The sequence below is a fragment of the Bison bison genome, unplaced genomic scaffold (assembly GCF_000754665.1).
Source record: "Bison bison bison isolate TAMUID 2011002044 unplaced genomic scaffold, Bison_UMD1.0 scf7180017864346, whole genome shotgun sequence".
In the NCBI taxonomy this organism is placed as follows: domain Eukaryota; kingdom Metazoa; phylum Chordata; class Mammalia; order Artiodactyla; family Bovidae; genus Bison; species Bison bison.
This window is the reverse complement of record NW_011494918.1, coordinates 1,682,852-1,701,230: the sequence shown is the minus strand read 5'-3', so window position 1 is coordinate 1,701,230 and position 18,379 is coordinate 1,682,852. Positions and strand designations below refer to the sequence as shown.

Genomic DNA, 18,379 nt, shown 5'->3' with positions numbered 1-18,379 from the left:
CGAAGGAGAGGAGACACTGAGGCCTCCCCAGTTGGATCTTAGAAGCCCAGGCATAATTAGTAAGCATGGCGGGTTCCACACTCCAGATGGAGACTCAGCCAGAGTGAGAGAGAGAGAGAGAGACATGGGGAGACCTGTATTTCAAGAAACTGATCTCAATTCTTTATTTTCCATGGTCTACTTTTATACACTGAGATGTTATGCAAAAGTCACGCAGGGTCAGCAGTCCTGACTTTTATCAAAGTCAGGTGCTTCATACAAATGTATACAGAGGTCTTAGGGGTGTTACATCATCTTCTGGCCAGGGGGGCCTGCTGGCAATTTAGGACCCTCTCCTTGTGACAGTGGTCAGTCAACCAGAACACTTTTTTCTCCAAGGGTGATTATTCTTAAAACAGACACCACCCAAATAAAGTTACATTCCTATAGGGTGAGGGTGTAGTGGGTTTTAGTTAAGGAAAGAATTTACTTAGCCTAAGGTCTGACGTGATTAATATCAAAGGTTAATACTTATTTCTTCTATATATTCATTAATGTGTGTAAGGGCAGGGGATGTGAATACTTAGCAACAAACATTGGCTTAACAAATGAAAAACCCTTCACCAATACAATTTCTAATCAGCCCATTATACTTATACTAATAGTTTTCTAACTTTTCTAAGGAACCTGTTTTTAGAAGGTTTAAAGCATCTCGTGCCTCTCACGGTTGGGAGGCTGTGAGCAATCACATGTGGCCAGACAAGCCTGTCAGGCAGGCTAGAGAACCTTCAGAGGAGTTTGTAGGTTGAAATACTCCTGTCACGCCCAGGAATTATTATTAACTGGAGCTCTAAGTTAACTCCTTCTCCGAAAGAGGTGGTGGGAGACAGCCCCCCGTAAAGTCAGAGGTGTAGGTGAGAGCACAAAGTAGTAAAGTAGGCAGGCTCTGGTTATGGGGGTAGATGCTCGAGGATTTCCAGGGGGACTCCTGAGGCTCGATCCCACCTTTGAGTATGTCGAGCCTCCTTCCTCATGACCTTTGCCACAGGTGGAGTACCTCACTCTGGCCCCCAACATCCACTGTCTGCTTTGCATTATATGTATTTTTGATATTAGGTAGCTTTTTACTTGGAGAAGGCAATGGCACCCTACTCCAGTACTCTTGCCTGGAAAATCCCATGGACGGAGGAACCTGGTAGGCTGCAGTCCATGGGGTTGCTAAGAGTCGGACACGACTGAGCGACTTCACTTCCACGCATGGGAGAAGGAAATGGAAACCCACTCCAGTGTTCTTGCCTGGAGAATCCCAGGGATGGAGGAGCCTGATGGGCTGCTGTCTATGGGGTCGCACAGAGTCGGACACGACTGAAGCGATTTAGCAGCAGCAGCAGCTTTTTACTTAGCACTAAAAAGTTGCATATTAATTAATCAAATGTTATGCTATTCATTTCCAAAGAAAATGTTGTTTTATCATTTAATGGAAAATTTAAATACTAATAATCTCTGGGATTTAATTTTTCTTATTTATTTTGTAACTGCTTGTTAAAAGGGTCCATCATCTTCACTTTTACTAAATCATGCTAGAGAGTCAAATATATTTTGACCAACTACTAAATGGTTGAATAATAAAATTAAATATTTGAATGAAGCCAAGACCAAAGCCTAATATCACCATCATATGCTTAGTAAGCTTCTTACCTATAAGTTTAAAATATTGATAAAAGTTTATTTAATTCAACATATGAACAAACTAAGCATAATTCACTAAATTTGTATTTTATAACAGTTTACAATTTTTTTTCTATTTTATTTTATTTTTAACTTTACAATATTGTATTGGTTTTGCCATATATCAACATGAATTTTAATTACTTTAAATTTTATTGTTAAAATTTCAGTATTCAAATTTTGAAAGTTTGACATTAGAATGTAAGCACAATAGTTATGCATCACTATCAGCTGCTAGATGGATTTATGGACTCTACTCATGTGATCTAATTTGTATTCAAACAGCATTGTTAATGTCACCAACTTGTTGAACATAGCAGATAAAGTGCAGGAGAAAACTTTTCAGTAACACAAATTCTAGAAAGAATCTTATCCTTAGGGCTCATAGCTTAGACAAATCTTAAATCTTTCATAGTCAATTAAAAGTGCTTGGGAGTCTATAATAATAATTCCAGTAATTTTAAAATGTATTTGACATTTTTTGTTTTCAATTTGTTTTTACAAATTGTAAAGAATTCTCAGAAAGCACTTTTCTTGAAATCCCATGGTCAAAATGAAATTAAATAATTAAAAATTAAATATAGTTTTAAAAGCTTATGTTATTTGATGTTATGAAAAGTAAAATACTATCAACATAATGAGAATTATTATAAAATATAACTTTATTTGCCAAGTTTATACAGCTTTGCAAAGGGCAAATGATTTATTTATCATTTCATTTTATTGATATCTGTTGGCTCAAAACAGATATATTTTTTCTAAAATTATTTAGTGAACACCCTAGATAAGGCTTAACAGTTTTAAGTTTCACAAGTAGTATACGAGAGTGTCTGTTATCCTATATCCTTTATAATAATAGTAATATTTCTTTTAAATACTTACTATTTTGTAGCCATAGTCACTTCTAACACTGAGTTAAGGTTTGTCAGATCTTATTATATATTCAAATAGAAGCCAGAGGTATTTGTCTTTTTACTTTTTGATTAAGAATTGATGACAGAAAACTCCTTGGCATTGGTCTTAGCAGTGATTTTCTGGATTTGACAAACAAAGCAAAGGCAATAAAGCAAAAATAAACATGTGGGACTACATCAAACTAAAAATCTTCTTTATAACAAAGGAAACCATCAAAATGAAAAGGCAAACTACCAAATTGGAGAAAAATTTGTAAATCATATATCTGATATGGGTTAATATCCAAAATGCATAAAGAACTCATGCAACTCAAGAGCAAAAATCCCCCAAACCAGACAATTTTAAATGAGCAGATCTGACTAAACATTTTCCCAAAGAAGACAAACAAACAGATGGCCCATGAAAAGGTGCTCAACATCGCTAGTTATTGGGTTTCCCAGGTGGCACTAGTGGTAAAGAACCCGCCTGCCAATGCAGGAGACATAAGAGATGCGGGTCCAATCCCTGGCTCAGGGAGATCTCCTGGAGGAGGGCGTGGCAGCCCACTCCAGTATTCTTGCCTGGAGAATCCCATGGACAGAGGAAGGAGCCTGGCAGGCCAGGGAAGTGAAAATCAAAACCATCATGAGCTATCACCTCACACCTTTAGAATGGCTATAATCCAAAAGACAAAGAGCAACAAATGTTAGTGAGGACATAGAGAATAGGGAAGCCGCATGCACTGTTGATGGGAATGTAAATTGGTGCAGCCACTATAGAAAACAGTATGAAGGTTCTTCAAATAATTAAAGATGGAACCACCGTCTGATCCTACCATGCATAATACAGGCTGGTCTAAATGTGGGAGAAGGCAATTTTGAAATGGTTCATTACTAACCAGCAGCAGATGTTGGACCTGTGATTCAAAGAGCTTAAGACATTTAGGTTTGGTTCAGGAATATGTCAGTATACAAGGTTTTAAAAAACATAGGTCAGGAAATGACAGCAACACATTACAGGTAAGCAGAAGATGACCTGGAGTCAATCTTGCTGGGTGGACACAGTAACTTGCTTTGAGAGTAGAGTCAAATACAGTTCTAGGTTGGAATTCAGGGCAGGGCTGTAGAGGGGTTAAATGTACAAATGTTGGTGAATCATGTAAAGAAGAAATCCAGTCTTCCCCCCTGGGGCCAGTACAGGAGAAGGAGAGCACAGAGAAAGCTATGGTTAAGAGCTACATGGATACATCCTGTGTCTCAGTGGCTCAGATTCCATTCTTAGCCAAGGAGCTAAGGCAACTAACATGCTTTCCGCCCTTGCCATAATTGGCTCAACCAAGATAAAGCTCATTGTGGAGAGGCCATAACTGGAGGATTAGGTGTTCTAATCACTTTCCAGTCAAAGATGTCTTCTTGCTTCAGTTTCATCTTTTGCATAATGGTAAGCAAGTTAGCAGGCACGCATGCACAGGATGGCCCATCAGGAAGTTTTGCTCTGCAGACTTGGAAAAGACAAAGAGAACGGAAAGGGGATTGATATGATGTAAACTTCTTGTGAAGAAGAAGGAGAGACACCACACCCATTTCAGTTATCAAGTCCAAGAAAGTGGGGAGTGGGAAAATCATACTGTGATGCAGTGACCTTTTCTCCACCCTCTCCTAATATTCTCCTCTTTTGTTCATTTTTTGTTTCCAAAGACTTACCTCCCTCAGCCTGCCATTTGCCCTGACTCTGTGTATAAGCTGATGCTCAGCTGCTGGAGAAGAGACACCAAGCACCGGCCCTCTTTCCAGGAAATCCACCTTCTGCTTCTTCAGCAGGTGGACGACTGATGCTGTCAGAGCCTGGCAACAGGTCCTCCTCACAAGCCCCACCACTCACCCCTGCTTAAGCCACTCCATCTGGACACTGAATGGACCTGGGAGACAGAGGCTTGTTTGTCTTTCTCTCTTTCTGTCCCTCGTCTTCCTCCACTCCACTGCCCGACTCTCTACCCCTGACACATATATACTTTTTTTTTACATTAAAGAACTAAAAAAGAAAAAAAAAAAAAGCCTAGGACAGATAAAATCTAGTAAAGAATCTTACTTGATATACGTAAAGTATTGGATAACAAAGGCTAGATAATTTAGATAATTTATAAAGGATAAATATGCTCGTGTTTATGAATGTGCAGATTCTACAATGTTATTTTCCATGTCACCTTTTAAAAAGTGATTTCTGAAAGAAAAACTTGAAGAATACTAATGTCTTAGGAAATATGAGACTAGGCATAGGGAAAACATTTGGTAAATGTGGAGAATCTGATGAAATGGTATTCAGTAACTAGTCACCTATGGTTTGATTTCCTAATTTGGCCTGTAGACATGCCTTACACTCTGCATTTTCCTCTCCTGGCAAAATAGATGTTACATGCTTGGAAAAAACTCAACTTACTGGAATGGTTATTTTGTTCATTCATGGGCAGGGATGAGGGTTGAGATCTATATGCATTGGAAATACAGAGTATGTACATAGGAAAGAATATTTAGTGCAAGGGTTTGTGAACAGGGATTGTTATTTTTTTAAAAAAAGTGCCTCATTCATGGAAGTATTCTTAAATAGAGAATGGACACAGGAAAAGAGGTCAGTGGCAGACAGGTAACAGGTGAGCTGTTCATTTCTGCAGAGGGTCCTCCCCTTACCTTGTTCAGACATTTTCAGGTATGTGTTTTAGTGAGAGCCTGATTTTGAGTCAGTACAAACTGTTTTTTCTAAATCTTGATCGTAGGCCCTTTGGTTCATCTCCTCCAAAACTTTCAGCTCTTTTAATGGATGAATGCTCTATGGAACCTATGGGCTGGGGATTAAATTTCTCAGGCATAAATCTGAAGGTCATGTACAATATGGAATAGATATGTTCTGAGTGTTTCCAAAGGGTTGACTGAGGATTGGTGAAAGGAAATTACAGGGAGATTGATTTTAACTCCCTATGAGGGAAAATATAGCCAGAGGCAGAATATACAAGGGCGAATGGGCTGCCTCGAGAGCTGGGGAGTCCTTTGTCACTGAAGAGGTTGAGATACAGGCTGAAGACTAGGCAAGAAAGAGGTAGGGTTTCAGACATAATAAGTGGTTGTGGGAGATGATGTTTTATGTCCTTTTAACCCTAGGAGTTCTTGAGAGGAGCAGGTTGAGTGTGGAAGAGTCATCTGCTGCTACTGCTTGGGATTCACACTCTTGCCTTGGAGATGGTATGACCAGCAGAAAAAGAAAGCTTGAGGCTCTGGCTTCAGAATCCATGGATACTGATAACACTGTTAAATAAAAGTCCCCTCAGAACAGATTCTGAGCTTTCACACTCCACAGATCCTCAGATTCAGTAGGAAACAGGAATGAGATGGTCTTGAAGTCTCTTCCAGTTCTGATGTATTCAGACCTCAGTGGATAATTGAATCTACAATTGCTGCAGACTCAGTTGTCCAGTCATCTCCTGCTCTGAAAATTGTGGTCAGCAAAAGAGATCATGTGAAGAAGTCACGATAATAGTAGTAATAGGAACGCCTGCCACTGGCTCAGTGCTTTAAAGTTTATCATGTGTTTCTACATACTTTATCTCATTTGGTATCTGCAGGGCCAGACATGTTCTCATGTTCTTTTATACTTGGGACCTGCCACACACTCTGTCTTCTCAAGATCAGTAATAACTTCGTGTATTATTCATAGTTCCCCAGAGAAACAGAACTTTATATATATATATATATATATGATTTATTATAACGAATTGGGGAATTGGGTTACATAATTATGGAGACTGAGGAGTTCCACAAAGCTGGTGGTGATGTACTTCTGAGAACCAGAAGGTCAAAGTTTTAAGTCCCAGTTGAGAGGAGAAGACTGATGTGTGAGCTCCAGTAGTCAGGCAGAGAGGGTAAATACCCCCTTACTTTTTTTCTTCTATTTAGGCCTTCATTGGAGTGGATGATGCCCACCCATGCTGGAGAGGGCAATCTGCCTTAGCTCACCAATGAAAATATTAATCTCACCTGGAAATACCCTTATAGAAAAACACCCAGAAATAATGTTTAATCTGGGTGCCACATGTCTCAGTCAAGTTGATGTATTAAAGTTAATCTTTCCATTTCAATTGAATCAAAGGGACTTGAAATCAGGGCCTGCAACTTGTTCTCCTTGATCCATGAACATCTGGCAGGGCTACATTCAGACCAGGCCATGACTTCCCATGTGGCAAGAGGAAATATGTATAAGTTCTCTTTCCTTTGTCTAGTATCTTTCCACTTATTTCTTTTTACAATTCTGCCTCAAGCCACTGCATTGCATGATACCATAAAAAAAAAAAAATCATGTTTAAAATTAACTTAGTATGTCTAGATTTTCCTGGCCTTGAGTCATAGAGATGATCTGTTTCAAGCAACTGGCAAATATATATTGTCATGTACAGTTATCTTTTTCTGAGATGAGGAAGATTCCATCTTCTGGCACTAAGACTTTTGTACTACAGACACAGTTTTAACTTCTCCCTTAGTCATACACGTTGAGTTCAGCAGCAGAAATCTAAGACAGCCATCCGGGTAAATGATCAAGGCTTAGAATCTAGAATTTAAAAGTAGGTGGACTTTTAAAAAAGAATGAAGAACTTTTAAAGAATAGACGAATGAAGCTAGGAATTATGTAGAAAAGGAGGTAGGAAAAGGGATGAGAAACTGTGGGGCCTTGTTACCTTTCTAGGAAGTCATCCTCTTCATGATATATGTGAAATGTTTTATGTCCAGCTTGTGGTTTGGGGTAGTAGATTTAAGTTTATACTTTTGCTAGTGAATGTGGTGATAGCTAGGTCCAAATCTTGATGAGCTGTCCAGACACATATGTGCTAAGAAAAGATCTGGAGCCTAAAGAGGCACCCAAGGGGAAATGCGATTTTAATGCTATGGAAAGACCACTCGCAAGTGTACAAGACTGTATAACAAAGGGCACCGTATGAACGTGGAGCAATGAATGTGCATGTGACTGGATGGGGAGCCAGGTGCGGTTTAGAAAGGAGGCTGCATAATAAGGGGTGATAGAGAGAAGGATGGGGGAGGTAAGGGCAGCAAGACAGACACAGATGGTGCTGCTGAGAATCCATTCTGAAGCATGAAAGCCAATCTCTGAGGAGCACAGAAAAAGTAAGTGTCTTGAAGATAAAAGATAAATGTGTAAGGAGAGACGGGAAATTCTGGATGATAGAGATGATTAAAAGTAGTCATTAAAAAATGAAAAGTGAGGTGCAGAGTATGACGTGGAAGGGAGCTTTTCAGAGTTTTAAGAAAAGATAAACCCATCAAGAATATAAAAACACATAAGCAACCACCAGGGAATGACCTTTTCATCTCATGGGATATAGGAGAGGGAGGCAGTTTGAACAGGGGTGTTCTAGACCACCTCCAGTGGCAGGGATCACATGGTGGTGAAAAGAGCTCAACTCTGTCTGAGCTGGACTTGGCTTTCCAAGTGCTGCTTTGGAAATGAAGACCAAGAGAGGAGTCGGGGAATTCATGTTAGCTCACCAGGCTCTGTCTTCCCCTCTTTGTTCGTGTCACTGAAATCCACTTTAGATAATCCTCATCATTGTTGTGCCCAGAGCGGCCACAGGGAAACACTGGGACAACAGGCTGAGGTTAAACTAGATGAAATCTTGTTTGATATTGCACCAAGAGGTACGTGCTATGTTGGAACCATGTATTTTTCTAGTCCGATCCAGGCATCCCACAAGAAAGCCATGATGTGGGGCTAAGCCATTTGTTTAAAATAGAGAACAGAAGAAAGGAAAGCGATGAAGATGTTCCAAGGAAATAGTGTAAAACAGAATAACATCTGTTTTGTCCAAAGCTACAAAAATAAACGGAGAAAATCACAGTTAAGTCTTAGAGTACTCCCAATACAGAGCTATTAAGTCTTTGATCCTAAACTGAGTTTGTAGACCTGGAATTTGCCATCTTGCTCTTTTCAGTGAGACCTCTGATATCTGGCCGTGCTTATGATAGGTTTCTGAAAGATGTAGACCCAAATCTAGGCTGAATTTCCTTCTGAATTAAAATTTAACATTTTTATAGAAACAGATGAATGTCTTTTCCACTTGGTAAATGTCTTAGAATGCTAAATTGAGATAAAAAGAGACTGGAATGGTTAAAGGTTTTTAGATTTCTGGCATTTTGAATTCTCTGCTGCCATTAACTGCATTCCTTGGTAGCAAACATATGGAGGGTAATTGTTTAGTTTATGTATCTTTTTTCCCCCCAACTGTTATATTGAAATACTTTAAGACTCACAAGAAGTTGTGAAAATAGTTCAGAGTGGCCATTACCTAATAGCAGGATTTCCCATCGACAACATCTTATGTAATCATAGTCCAGTTTCAAAACCAGAAAATTGACATTGGCATAATACTATTAACTAAACTACAGACCTTACTCAGATTTCACCAGTTGTTCACATGTATACATTTAGTTTCTGGATGCTTTTAACCCTTGCTGATTTGTAACCTGGTCTTGCTTGGCTGCATCACGAAAGACATTATTGGGATACAATTCTGTCAAATCCTAAAGAGGATATAACAAATTAACCTGTTCCTTTATCAAAAGTAATATCCTGCCTAGACTGTATCCATATTTTCTGACGAGTTTGGCTGTTCGGCATCTGAAACAATCCAAAAACAGCTTAGAAAAATCAGATAACACAGAGGACAGTAAGACCCACAGCTCACTAGCTAGGTATAGAAGGAAATTATAGATGGTTTCTGCAGTTCCTTCGAGTAGGACTTATATGGTGGCAAGGAGAGGACTTTAGAATAAATCAGTATTTTGATTAAGAACTAGGTGGCATTTCATTCTTGACACCAGGAAGAGCTTTTGGAAGGAATAGAGTACAATGGTGGAGACTGTTATTGTGTGGTAAAACACTACTCTCGGAATATTAGAGAAGTTTCATTTACCTAAATGTCTATTCTTAAATGGAATAACAACCACATTGGACTAAATTAAGTACAGGTACAGCAGCAACCAGGCCCAGAGGTTCAGGAAGATAGGGGAGTCGAAGCTTTAGTTTTGTGGATTACAGTTTTGAGTTCTGTAATGGCATTTTAAAGCTGCCCTGTTTAAGGGTCACGAGATTATACCTGAGTTCACCTCTGCATACCCCACATCCTATAAAGTTCCTAACACATAGTGAGCACATCATAAATATTTGCTGAATTTTTTTTTGAATGAATAAAAGGTAGAAGCAGAAACTTGTCAACTGGCATAACTAGGGTGAATTTAGGTAGAATTGCTTTGCTGTAATGTAGAGGGTTTATTTTCAAATGAGGAAAGAGGAAAATGTGCCCAAACTTGTACATCCTCCATTTATATGTTTACTGATGTTGAAATTGATCTATGTAAATGTCTTATTCTTTGAGGTATTCAGACAGAAATGCAAGGTTCTTCTCTGCATGGTACCCCATCAAGAGCAGGTAGAGACTCCAGCCCCAAACCCAGCTCTTTTGGAACAAGATTTTTAGTTTCTCCTGCAAACACCTTGTCAACAACTTCTCAGGCCTCCAAAGGTGAAAGATGGGAGTCCCAGGCTAGCTCGTGCTTACCCACGTTCACAACTGCATGTAAAGGAAGAATTTGTAAAGAGACTCGAGGGAAAGCACAAAGAGAGAAGGGAATCACTTTCGGTGAAAAACTGTTTCTTGAAAAGAGGCTTGGAGAGAAGTGAACGTTGATCAGATTACTACAAATGCACCAAGGGTTTGTAACCTAGCCTATTCATCTTATGTCCTTCACTATTCATGATATCCTAGTCTTCTACCCCATTGTCTGGTAACTTTTTCTGAGGACCGAGTTTCTAAAGCAGTGTGGTGCACTCTTCCTATGAGGAGGAAGCATCTGGGCTTTATTCTTCAAGCGTTGGAGGTTGATGTGTCCTGTCAAGGGGTAAAAATAGCAAATTGATTTTATTTCTGCTTAAAACTATCATAGTCATTCCAAAATAGAACGCATAAAAATTCTCTGTATTAGAAAAAGAAATGAGATACCAACTGTATATTGTCTTTATTTATTCTCTGTAAGTCTGTCAGGTGATAAATTGTAAATAACAATGATTAAAGAAATATGCTACTGATGGATCCTTTTTTTCTGTGAAAATAGCACTGGTTCTGGGCTTTGTTACCATTACTCCTTATACCCTTATACCCTTTTTGGAGAAGTGATGGGGATGGACAGAGCTGAGAGATGTATGTGGTGTGGATGCCTTATTTGTTGAAGGAAATTCAACAGAGGGTTATTTACATAGGCTTCTGATATATTAATTGACTGTTTATTGAAAGAAAAGCATCTTGGCCCCTGGCATAGCCAAACCTACTAGAGATTGGTGTATGTTGTTAGATTAGTCCAGTTCTAGAGAACCTAGTCCAAAATTGGGTATCCTTTACTGTTCTGGCTACAGAGTTGTTTTGTTTAATACACAGAAATTGCTTCAAAATCCAAATATGGTCTGTCTCAAGACTGCCCACACATACAAAGAGCTACAAAAAACTATGATTAACCAGCACGCAGACTCAGTCTTCATAACAGACAGTAGGATGGAGCCACTCAAAACAACGTATGTCTTATCTGGTCCCTGAAGAATACATTTATATTTTAAAAATTCTGAGTAATATTAACTTATCTTTTTCAGTGATGGCCACAATATATAAGTGAAAGGATATAACCCCCCAGAGAATAACCAGAGGGCTCATGAAAACATACTCTGACCCCCCAGAGTTTCTGGTTTGGTTTCACAATTAAAGGCCAGGAGTTCAAGTATATATGTAATGGCAGTAGGCTTGGAGGTGGAGGAGATAAAAAATAAACGGGAATAGCAGAGATGCTCAAAGAGGTACAATTCTATTCTCAATACCCATTCCCAAAGTTTAAAGGTAGGTATAAGTGGTACATTTGGATCCACAGGTGATAAGCCATATATATATATTATGTGGCTCAGACAGTAAAGAATCTGCCTGCAATGCAGGAGACCCAGGTTCAGTTCCTGGGTCAGGAAGATCACTTGGAGAAGAGTAGGGAATGGCTACCCACTCCAGTACTCTTGCCTGGAGAATCCAATGGACAGAGGAGCCTGGCAGGCTACAGTCTGTGGGGTCGCAAAGATTGGACACGACTGAGCAATTAACACTTTCATTTTCATATATTATGCCTATATCTGAATATATAATGTATTACTAAAGACAGAGATTAGGTAGATATATTCCTAAGTATTTTATTCTTTTCGTTGCAATGGTGAATAGAATTGTTTCCTTAATTTCTCTTTCTATTTTCTCATTATTAGTGTATAGGAATGCAAGGAATTTGTGTGTTGATTTTATATCCTGCAACTTTACTATATTCATTGACTGGCTCTAGTAATTTTCTGGTGGAAAATCAATATAATGAAAATGAGTATGCTACCCAAAGTAATCTATAGATTCAATGCAATCCCTATCAAGCTACCAACGGTATTCTTCACAGAGCTAGAACAAATAAGTTCACAATTTGTATGGAAATACAAAAAACCTTGAATAGCTAAAGCAATCTTGAGAAAGAAGAATGGAACTGGAGGAATCAACCTGCCTGACTTCAGTCATCAAGACAGTATGGTACTGGCACAAAGACAGAAATATAGATCAATGGAACAAAATAGAAAGCTCAGAGATAAATCCATGCACCTATGGATACCTTATCTTTGACAAAGGAGGCAAGAATATACAATGGAGAAAAGACAATCTCTTTAACAAATGATGCTGGGAAAACTGGTCAACCACTTGTAAAAGAATGAAACTAGAACACTTTCTAACATTATACACAAAAGTAAACTCAAAATGGATTAAAGATCTAAATGTAAGACCAGAAACTATAAAACTCCTAGAGGAGAACACAGGCAAAACACTCTCCGACATAAATTACAGCAGGATCCTCTATGACCCACCTTTCAGAATATTGGAAATAAAGTAAAAAATAAACAAATGGGACCTAATTAAAATTAAAAGCTTCTGCACAACAAAGGAAACTCTAAGCAAGGTAAAAAGATAGCCTTCAGAATGGGAGAAAATAATAGCAGATGAAGCAACTGACAAAGAATTAATCTCAAAAATATACAAGCAACTCCTGCAGTTCAATTCCAGAAAAATAAACAACCCAGTCAAAAAATGGGCCAAAGAACTAAACAGACATTTCTCCAAAGAAGACATACAGATGGCTAACAAACACATGAAAAGATGCTCAACATCACTCATTATTATCAGAGAAATGCAAATCAAAACCACAATGAGGTACTATTTCACACCAGTCAGAATGACTGCTATCCCAAAGTCTACAAACAATAAATGCTGGAGAGGATGTGGAGAAAAGGGAACCCTCTTACACTGTTGGTGGGAATGCAAACTAGTACAGCCACTATGGAGAACAGTGTGGAGATTCCTTAAAAAACTGGAAATAAAACTGCCATATGACCCAGCAATCCCACTGCTGGGCATACACACCGAGAAACCAGAATTGAAAGAGACACGTGTACCCCAATGTTCATCGCAGCACTGTTTATAATAGCCAGGACATGGAAGCAACCTAGATGTCCATCAGCAGATGAATGGATAAGAAGGCCGTGGTACATATACACAATGGAGTATTACGCAGCCATTAAAAAGAATGCATTTGAATCAGTTCTAATAATGTGGATGAAACTGGAGCCTATTATACAGAGTGAAATAAGCCAGAAAGAAAAACACCAATACAGTATAATAACACATATATATGGAATTTAGAAAGATGGTAACAATAACCCTGTATGCGAGACAGCAAAAGAGACACAGATGTACAGAACAGTCTTTTGGACTCTGTGGGAGAGAGTGAGGGTGGGATGATTTGGGAGAATGGCACTGAAACATGCATATTATCATATGTGAAACAAATCACCAATCCAGGTCCGATGCATGATACAGGGTGCTTGGGGCTGGTGCATTGGGATGACCCAGAGGGATGGTATGGGGAGGAAGGCGGGAGGGGGGTTCAGGATGGGGAACACATGTACCCGTGGTGGATTCATGTCAATGTATTGCAAAACCAATACAATATTGTAAAGTAATTAGCCTCCAAATAAAATAAATAAATTTATATTAAAAATTTTAAAAATAAAGACAAAAATTTAAAAATTAAAGACTGCTCTTTAATATTTTATCTAACAACTTAAAAGGCCATGCATTTTTTAACTGCTGATTAAAAACTAGTAAAATCAGTACTAGAAAACTGATTTATCTCCATTTATAATTTTATATTCATTTTGTATTTGAAAAAGAAATGCACACACATATTATCTTCTGGTCCTTGAGTCCTACAGAGCAATAACTTATTACGTATAGGCAGCATGTGACCTTTTGCTATCTAATGACATTGGTAAAATGCCACTCTCAACGTGGTTCTCGGCCACACTGGATGTAGAGTGATTTGAAGAAAAGACAGATGAAAGAGATCTACAAGAAAGGGTCCCATTGGCAGCTGTTTTTTTTTTTTTTTTTTGCCCCTGTTGCAAACCATAGGCAAGTTAGTTCTAGAGAGGACTGTAAGAACCCAGAACAAAGCTCTATTATGGAGGCATAAGACATCTTTATTTATTTTTGTCTCCCTAAGGACAATTTCCTGGAGAAGGAAATGGCAATCCACTCCAGTACTATTGGCTGGAAAATCCCATGGACAGAGGAGCCTGGTAGGCTACAGTCCATGGGGTCGCAAAGAGTCAGACATGACTGAGCGATTTCACTCTCACTTTCAAGGACAATGTCAGGCATGATACAAGAAACCAGAGATCAGTTTCAGAGTTTAGTGTAGAAGCAAATTTATTATATGAAGAAATGAATAAACAAAGGTAGTGGCTATATTTACTATGCTGATCATGGGGCCAAGGTGTGTTAGGGATAAATGGGATCACTGGGTAACATGTTTTCTTCTGGCATCTCTAGGAAAACAGCCCATGAACAATATAAACTCAAGATGACTAGCTTGAGGTGATAAAAGTCACACTTATTCACCTATAAGCAAAACCATAAGGACTTTTCTGGTGGTCTGATGGCTAAGACTCTGCGCTCCCAATGAAGGTGGCCTGGGTTTAATCCTTGGTCAGGGAACTAGATCCCACATGCCACAACTAAGACCCAGTGCAGGCAAATAATTTTTTTTTAAAAAAGAGTTATTAAAAAATTATGACTGTTACTGAGCAGCATCCAACATGTGATGAAATATCTTTAAAATACAAAATTAAGCATCTGTCATCAACAGAGTCCTATTCTCCTGGTCTCTCTGGCACATCTAGCAGCTCAGCCTATCTTTCAGAGGCTGCAGAACCTTGAAAGCAGAAACTTTATTTGGAGAAGACCAAGGTTTCCTCACTTGGCTTGGATGGACATTATGATGGAAGGAGAGACTGCTGGTCTTGCTCTGAAGTCTTCAGGCCTTCACTTAATTCACAGTCAGTCCTACACTGGTGGTCATCCTGAGATTGTGATGATACTAAATCCTGAGTCTGGGCCCTCCCCTTATTGGTAGGAATGAGTTTTTCATAGAATAGCCATACAACTGTCTGTCCCCTCTCTTATTTATTTCATAAGTCATTTCTGAGCTCTATGGGCTTTCATGCTAAGTTGCTTCAGTCATGTCCGACTCTTTGCAACCCCATAGTACTCTTGCCTGGAAAATCCCATGGACGGAGGAGCCTGCTGTGCTGCAGTCCATGGGGTCGCGACTGAGCGACTTCACTTTCACTTTCCACTTTCATGTATTGGAGAAGGAAATGGCAACCCACTCCAGTGTTCTTGCCTGGAGAATCCCAGGGACTGCGGAGCCTGGTAGGCTGCCGTCTATGGGGTCGCACAGAGTCGGACACGACTGAAGCGGCTTAGCAGCAGCAGCAGCAGTCTGTAGCCCACCAGGCTCCTCTGTCCATGGGATTATCTAGGCAAGAATACTAGAATGGGTTGCCATGCCCTCCTCCAGGGAACTCTGAACTCTGGACACTCTAGAAGGAGGCTTTGGGTCTAGATTCTAAAGATTGGGGTGTACTGTCAGGCCCTATAAAATCACTGCTGTCTTGGTCTCCATACATTGCTGCCTGACCTGGCCCTGTCTCATCCTTACTATATGCCCATGGTGGCCTCCTTCTCCTGAGCTGAAAGTTTAATTGGTATGATTAACCCAACCCTAGCTAACAATTATTCTAAGACTGAGGGCCAGAATGACACCAACACGTTGGATCACCAACAGTTGCTAACCCAAAGAACTGTGGGAAGACGTTTCAGCAGTCTCCCTGGCCATCAAGGAGTCCTTTTGATGTCAAATTCCCTGTTACCGACAGCCTTCTCCTCCACTGTGTGGTGAATACTCCTGCCTTGTCCTGCCTCCTGTTGACCACACACAGTGAGGCCTCACTCCAGGACAGTTGCCTCTGACATGTGAGATGTAATAAATCATTGATGTCTCTTTTGCTGCCTCTGGATTCTTTCTTTGGTCTAGCAACTGGGCAGCTACAAGGGTTGCAAGACTGGAGGGGTACAGCCCAACACAGGAGTTAATTTTACTCCAGAACTTTCAGAAACTATTGTTAAATCATGGTTTCTTTATAATGGTTGTAAGTGGGTTATGGGTAGAAGCTGAGTGCCACTCAAAAAAAAAAATATTGATGATATAGGAATTAAATCTTTAATAATCACATTTATTCTTTCAATCTAATTTTATTGGTATAAGATGTAGCTAATACTAAACTGATATAAAATTAATCAAAACGTCCAGGTTACTCAAAAGCCAATGAAAATGACCTCAGTCTCGTATCTTTCAGAGATCATTGCTGTTTATAAATAATTAAAATTTTTGAAGTGGTTATGAAGTACCTTCCACAGAGTTTGATACAAGACATGCAGAATTCCTTACTGTGGATCCAGACTAGTGATGGTCACATTGTGAATAGCCCACAATAAATTCAGAAACCTAAAGTAAGCATTAGAAACTTTTATGGCAGTTTGGCAGAGTACTGACATCTGTTGAACTTAATTTAAAAAAAAATGAGGCTTGTATGCTTCTTGCTTTTTATTTAACTTTTCTAGCAATTTATTTTTATTGATTATTCCAGAAGTACCCATCTGGGGTGGCTTGGAAAAACAAAGCAGGTCCTTTACCACAAAGAATCTGAGACACACTGAAATAGAAAATTACAGTACAGGACCCATTACGTCCTATGGAATTCTAAGCTTCTCTGACTCTACATTATATTCCAAGTTTTGAAAATTGGCAATTCATGCATGATTCTCCGTAAAGTTCTTAGTAAAATCAATGTTCATTTTCACGAAGATGATTTTTTAGAGGAAGAGGAGGAGTTTTGGAACCAGAAGGTTGGGTGTTAAATGGCACAGTGCCTGGATGGAAAACTAAGTAATGATCATCTCTAAACCTCACTTCCTAGCCTCAAACCCCTCCTCTAAAATACGGAGCGATGTGAAAATATTCTGAGGTCTTCCCCCCATGAAATGCTAATCAGAGGCGCCAGGATATTCACCCTTCGTGAGCCGCGACTCCTCTACCAGCGCGCACCGCTAGGAGATCGCCCCAACCACTACAAAAGCCGGACGTCAGCGGGGCGGACCCGGGGCGGGACACCTTCCGAGGCCCAGGAGGAGGGACAGCTCGGATTGGCTCGGGCCTTGTGCGACAACGCGGCTCCGCCCCTCGGCCTATCTCACTCCATCCGGGCTTCTGAGCCGCGAGCGGCTGGCAGGCAGCGATGGAAGAGCCGCCCAGCGAGAAATCCGTGATGAAAAAGGGAGGCGGGGCCCCGCCGGGCCCTGATTGACGGCCCGGGGGCGTGGCCGAGGCGGGGCTATGGGTCCAAGTACGGGTGAGAAGCCTTGCTGGGCCCTTCTTTGGGGCGCCTGGTCATAGGGTGCGCAAGCATGCGGAAAGTGGTTTTGATCACCGGGGCGAGCAGGTGAGACCTCCTTCAAGATAGTGGAGGCGGCGGGGCTGGGGTCCAAGGGAGCAGGAAGTAACGAGCCAGGTGGACCAGCCACCGATCGACCGCAGGAGCTCCTGCAGCTGACCCTGCCTCGGTGGGGACAGGGCCGAGATCCTGTCCGGCTTTTCCCTGGGTTCCCCTGTGCGCGAGGTACCAGGCCTGTCGGCGTCGTGAGCAGCACAGTAACGTGCTTTCAATTAAACATGACAGGGGGAAAAAAAGTAGAGCGTCACTAAGAGATGTGTCTCAGTGACGATCCTGTCGGTATGCAGAGAAAGGGCTCTACCCACTCACACCTCGCCCCCTTTCCACTTTTGACTCTCTCATCACTGGTACATTAGACCAGATCACCATACATTTTGTACTCTCCCGGTTTTTTTCTGTGCTAGACTTCCGCCCCTAGAAAAATTTCAGCGTCCAAGAATGTTAGAATACGCGGGGCAAATATCTCATGTAACACAGTGCTAGACACCTAGTATAAGTACTCTTCAGAGACTCAGAGAAAAGTAACTTTTTTCTGTTAAGGCGTGGAAGGAGTGCAAGTAACCATACTGCCGATGAGTAATTTACTCCGGGGGTTGGGTATTTGGATTCAGCCTCTGTTTTACTTTTCGTTTGTAGTTCAATGAACAGTGTGTGGAGGATGAAACTAACCAAATCAGTTTTCTAATTGAGGCGTTTGGGGGTCGGGGAGGTGGGGGGCGGTGCGTGGGTGGATTAAGACTGAGGTTATGTT

At 40.4% G+C, this 18,379-nt stretch overlaps 2 protein-coding genes across 2 annotated transcripts in view; both read left to right on the top strand.

Annotated features, from left to right (window-relative positions):
• DDR2 (discoidin domain receptor tyrosine kinase 2) overlaps positions 1–5,014 on the top strand; it is an 88,891-nt gene extending 83,877 nt beyond the window's left edge. Inside the window, exon 18 of the mRNA XM_010854666.1 lies at positions 4,299–5,014. Coding sequence (XP_010852968.1) covers positions 4,299–4,433 — 135 coding nt within the window. The 3' untranslated portion in view covers positions 4,434–5,014. The remainder of the gene's footprint in view (positions 1–4,298) is intronic.
• A 12,388-nt stretch (positions 5,015–17,402) lies between these two features.
• The window catches only part of HSD17B7 (hydroxysteroid (17-beta) dehydrogenase 7), a 29,883-nt gene continuing 28,906 nt past the window's right edge, over positions 17,403–18,379 (top strand). Inside the window, exon 1 of the mRNA XM_010854665.1 lies at positions 17,403–17,616. Coding sequence (XP_010852967.1) covers positions 17,582–17,616 — 35 coding nt within the window. The 5' untranslated portion in view covers positions 17,403–17,581. The remainder of the gene's footprint in view (positions 17,617–18,379) is intronic.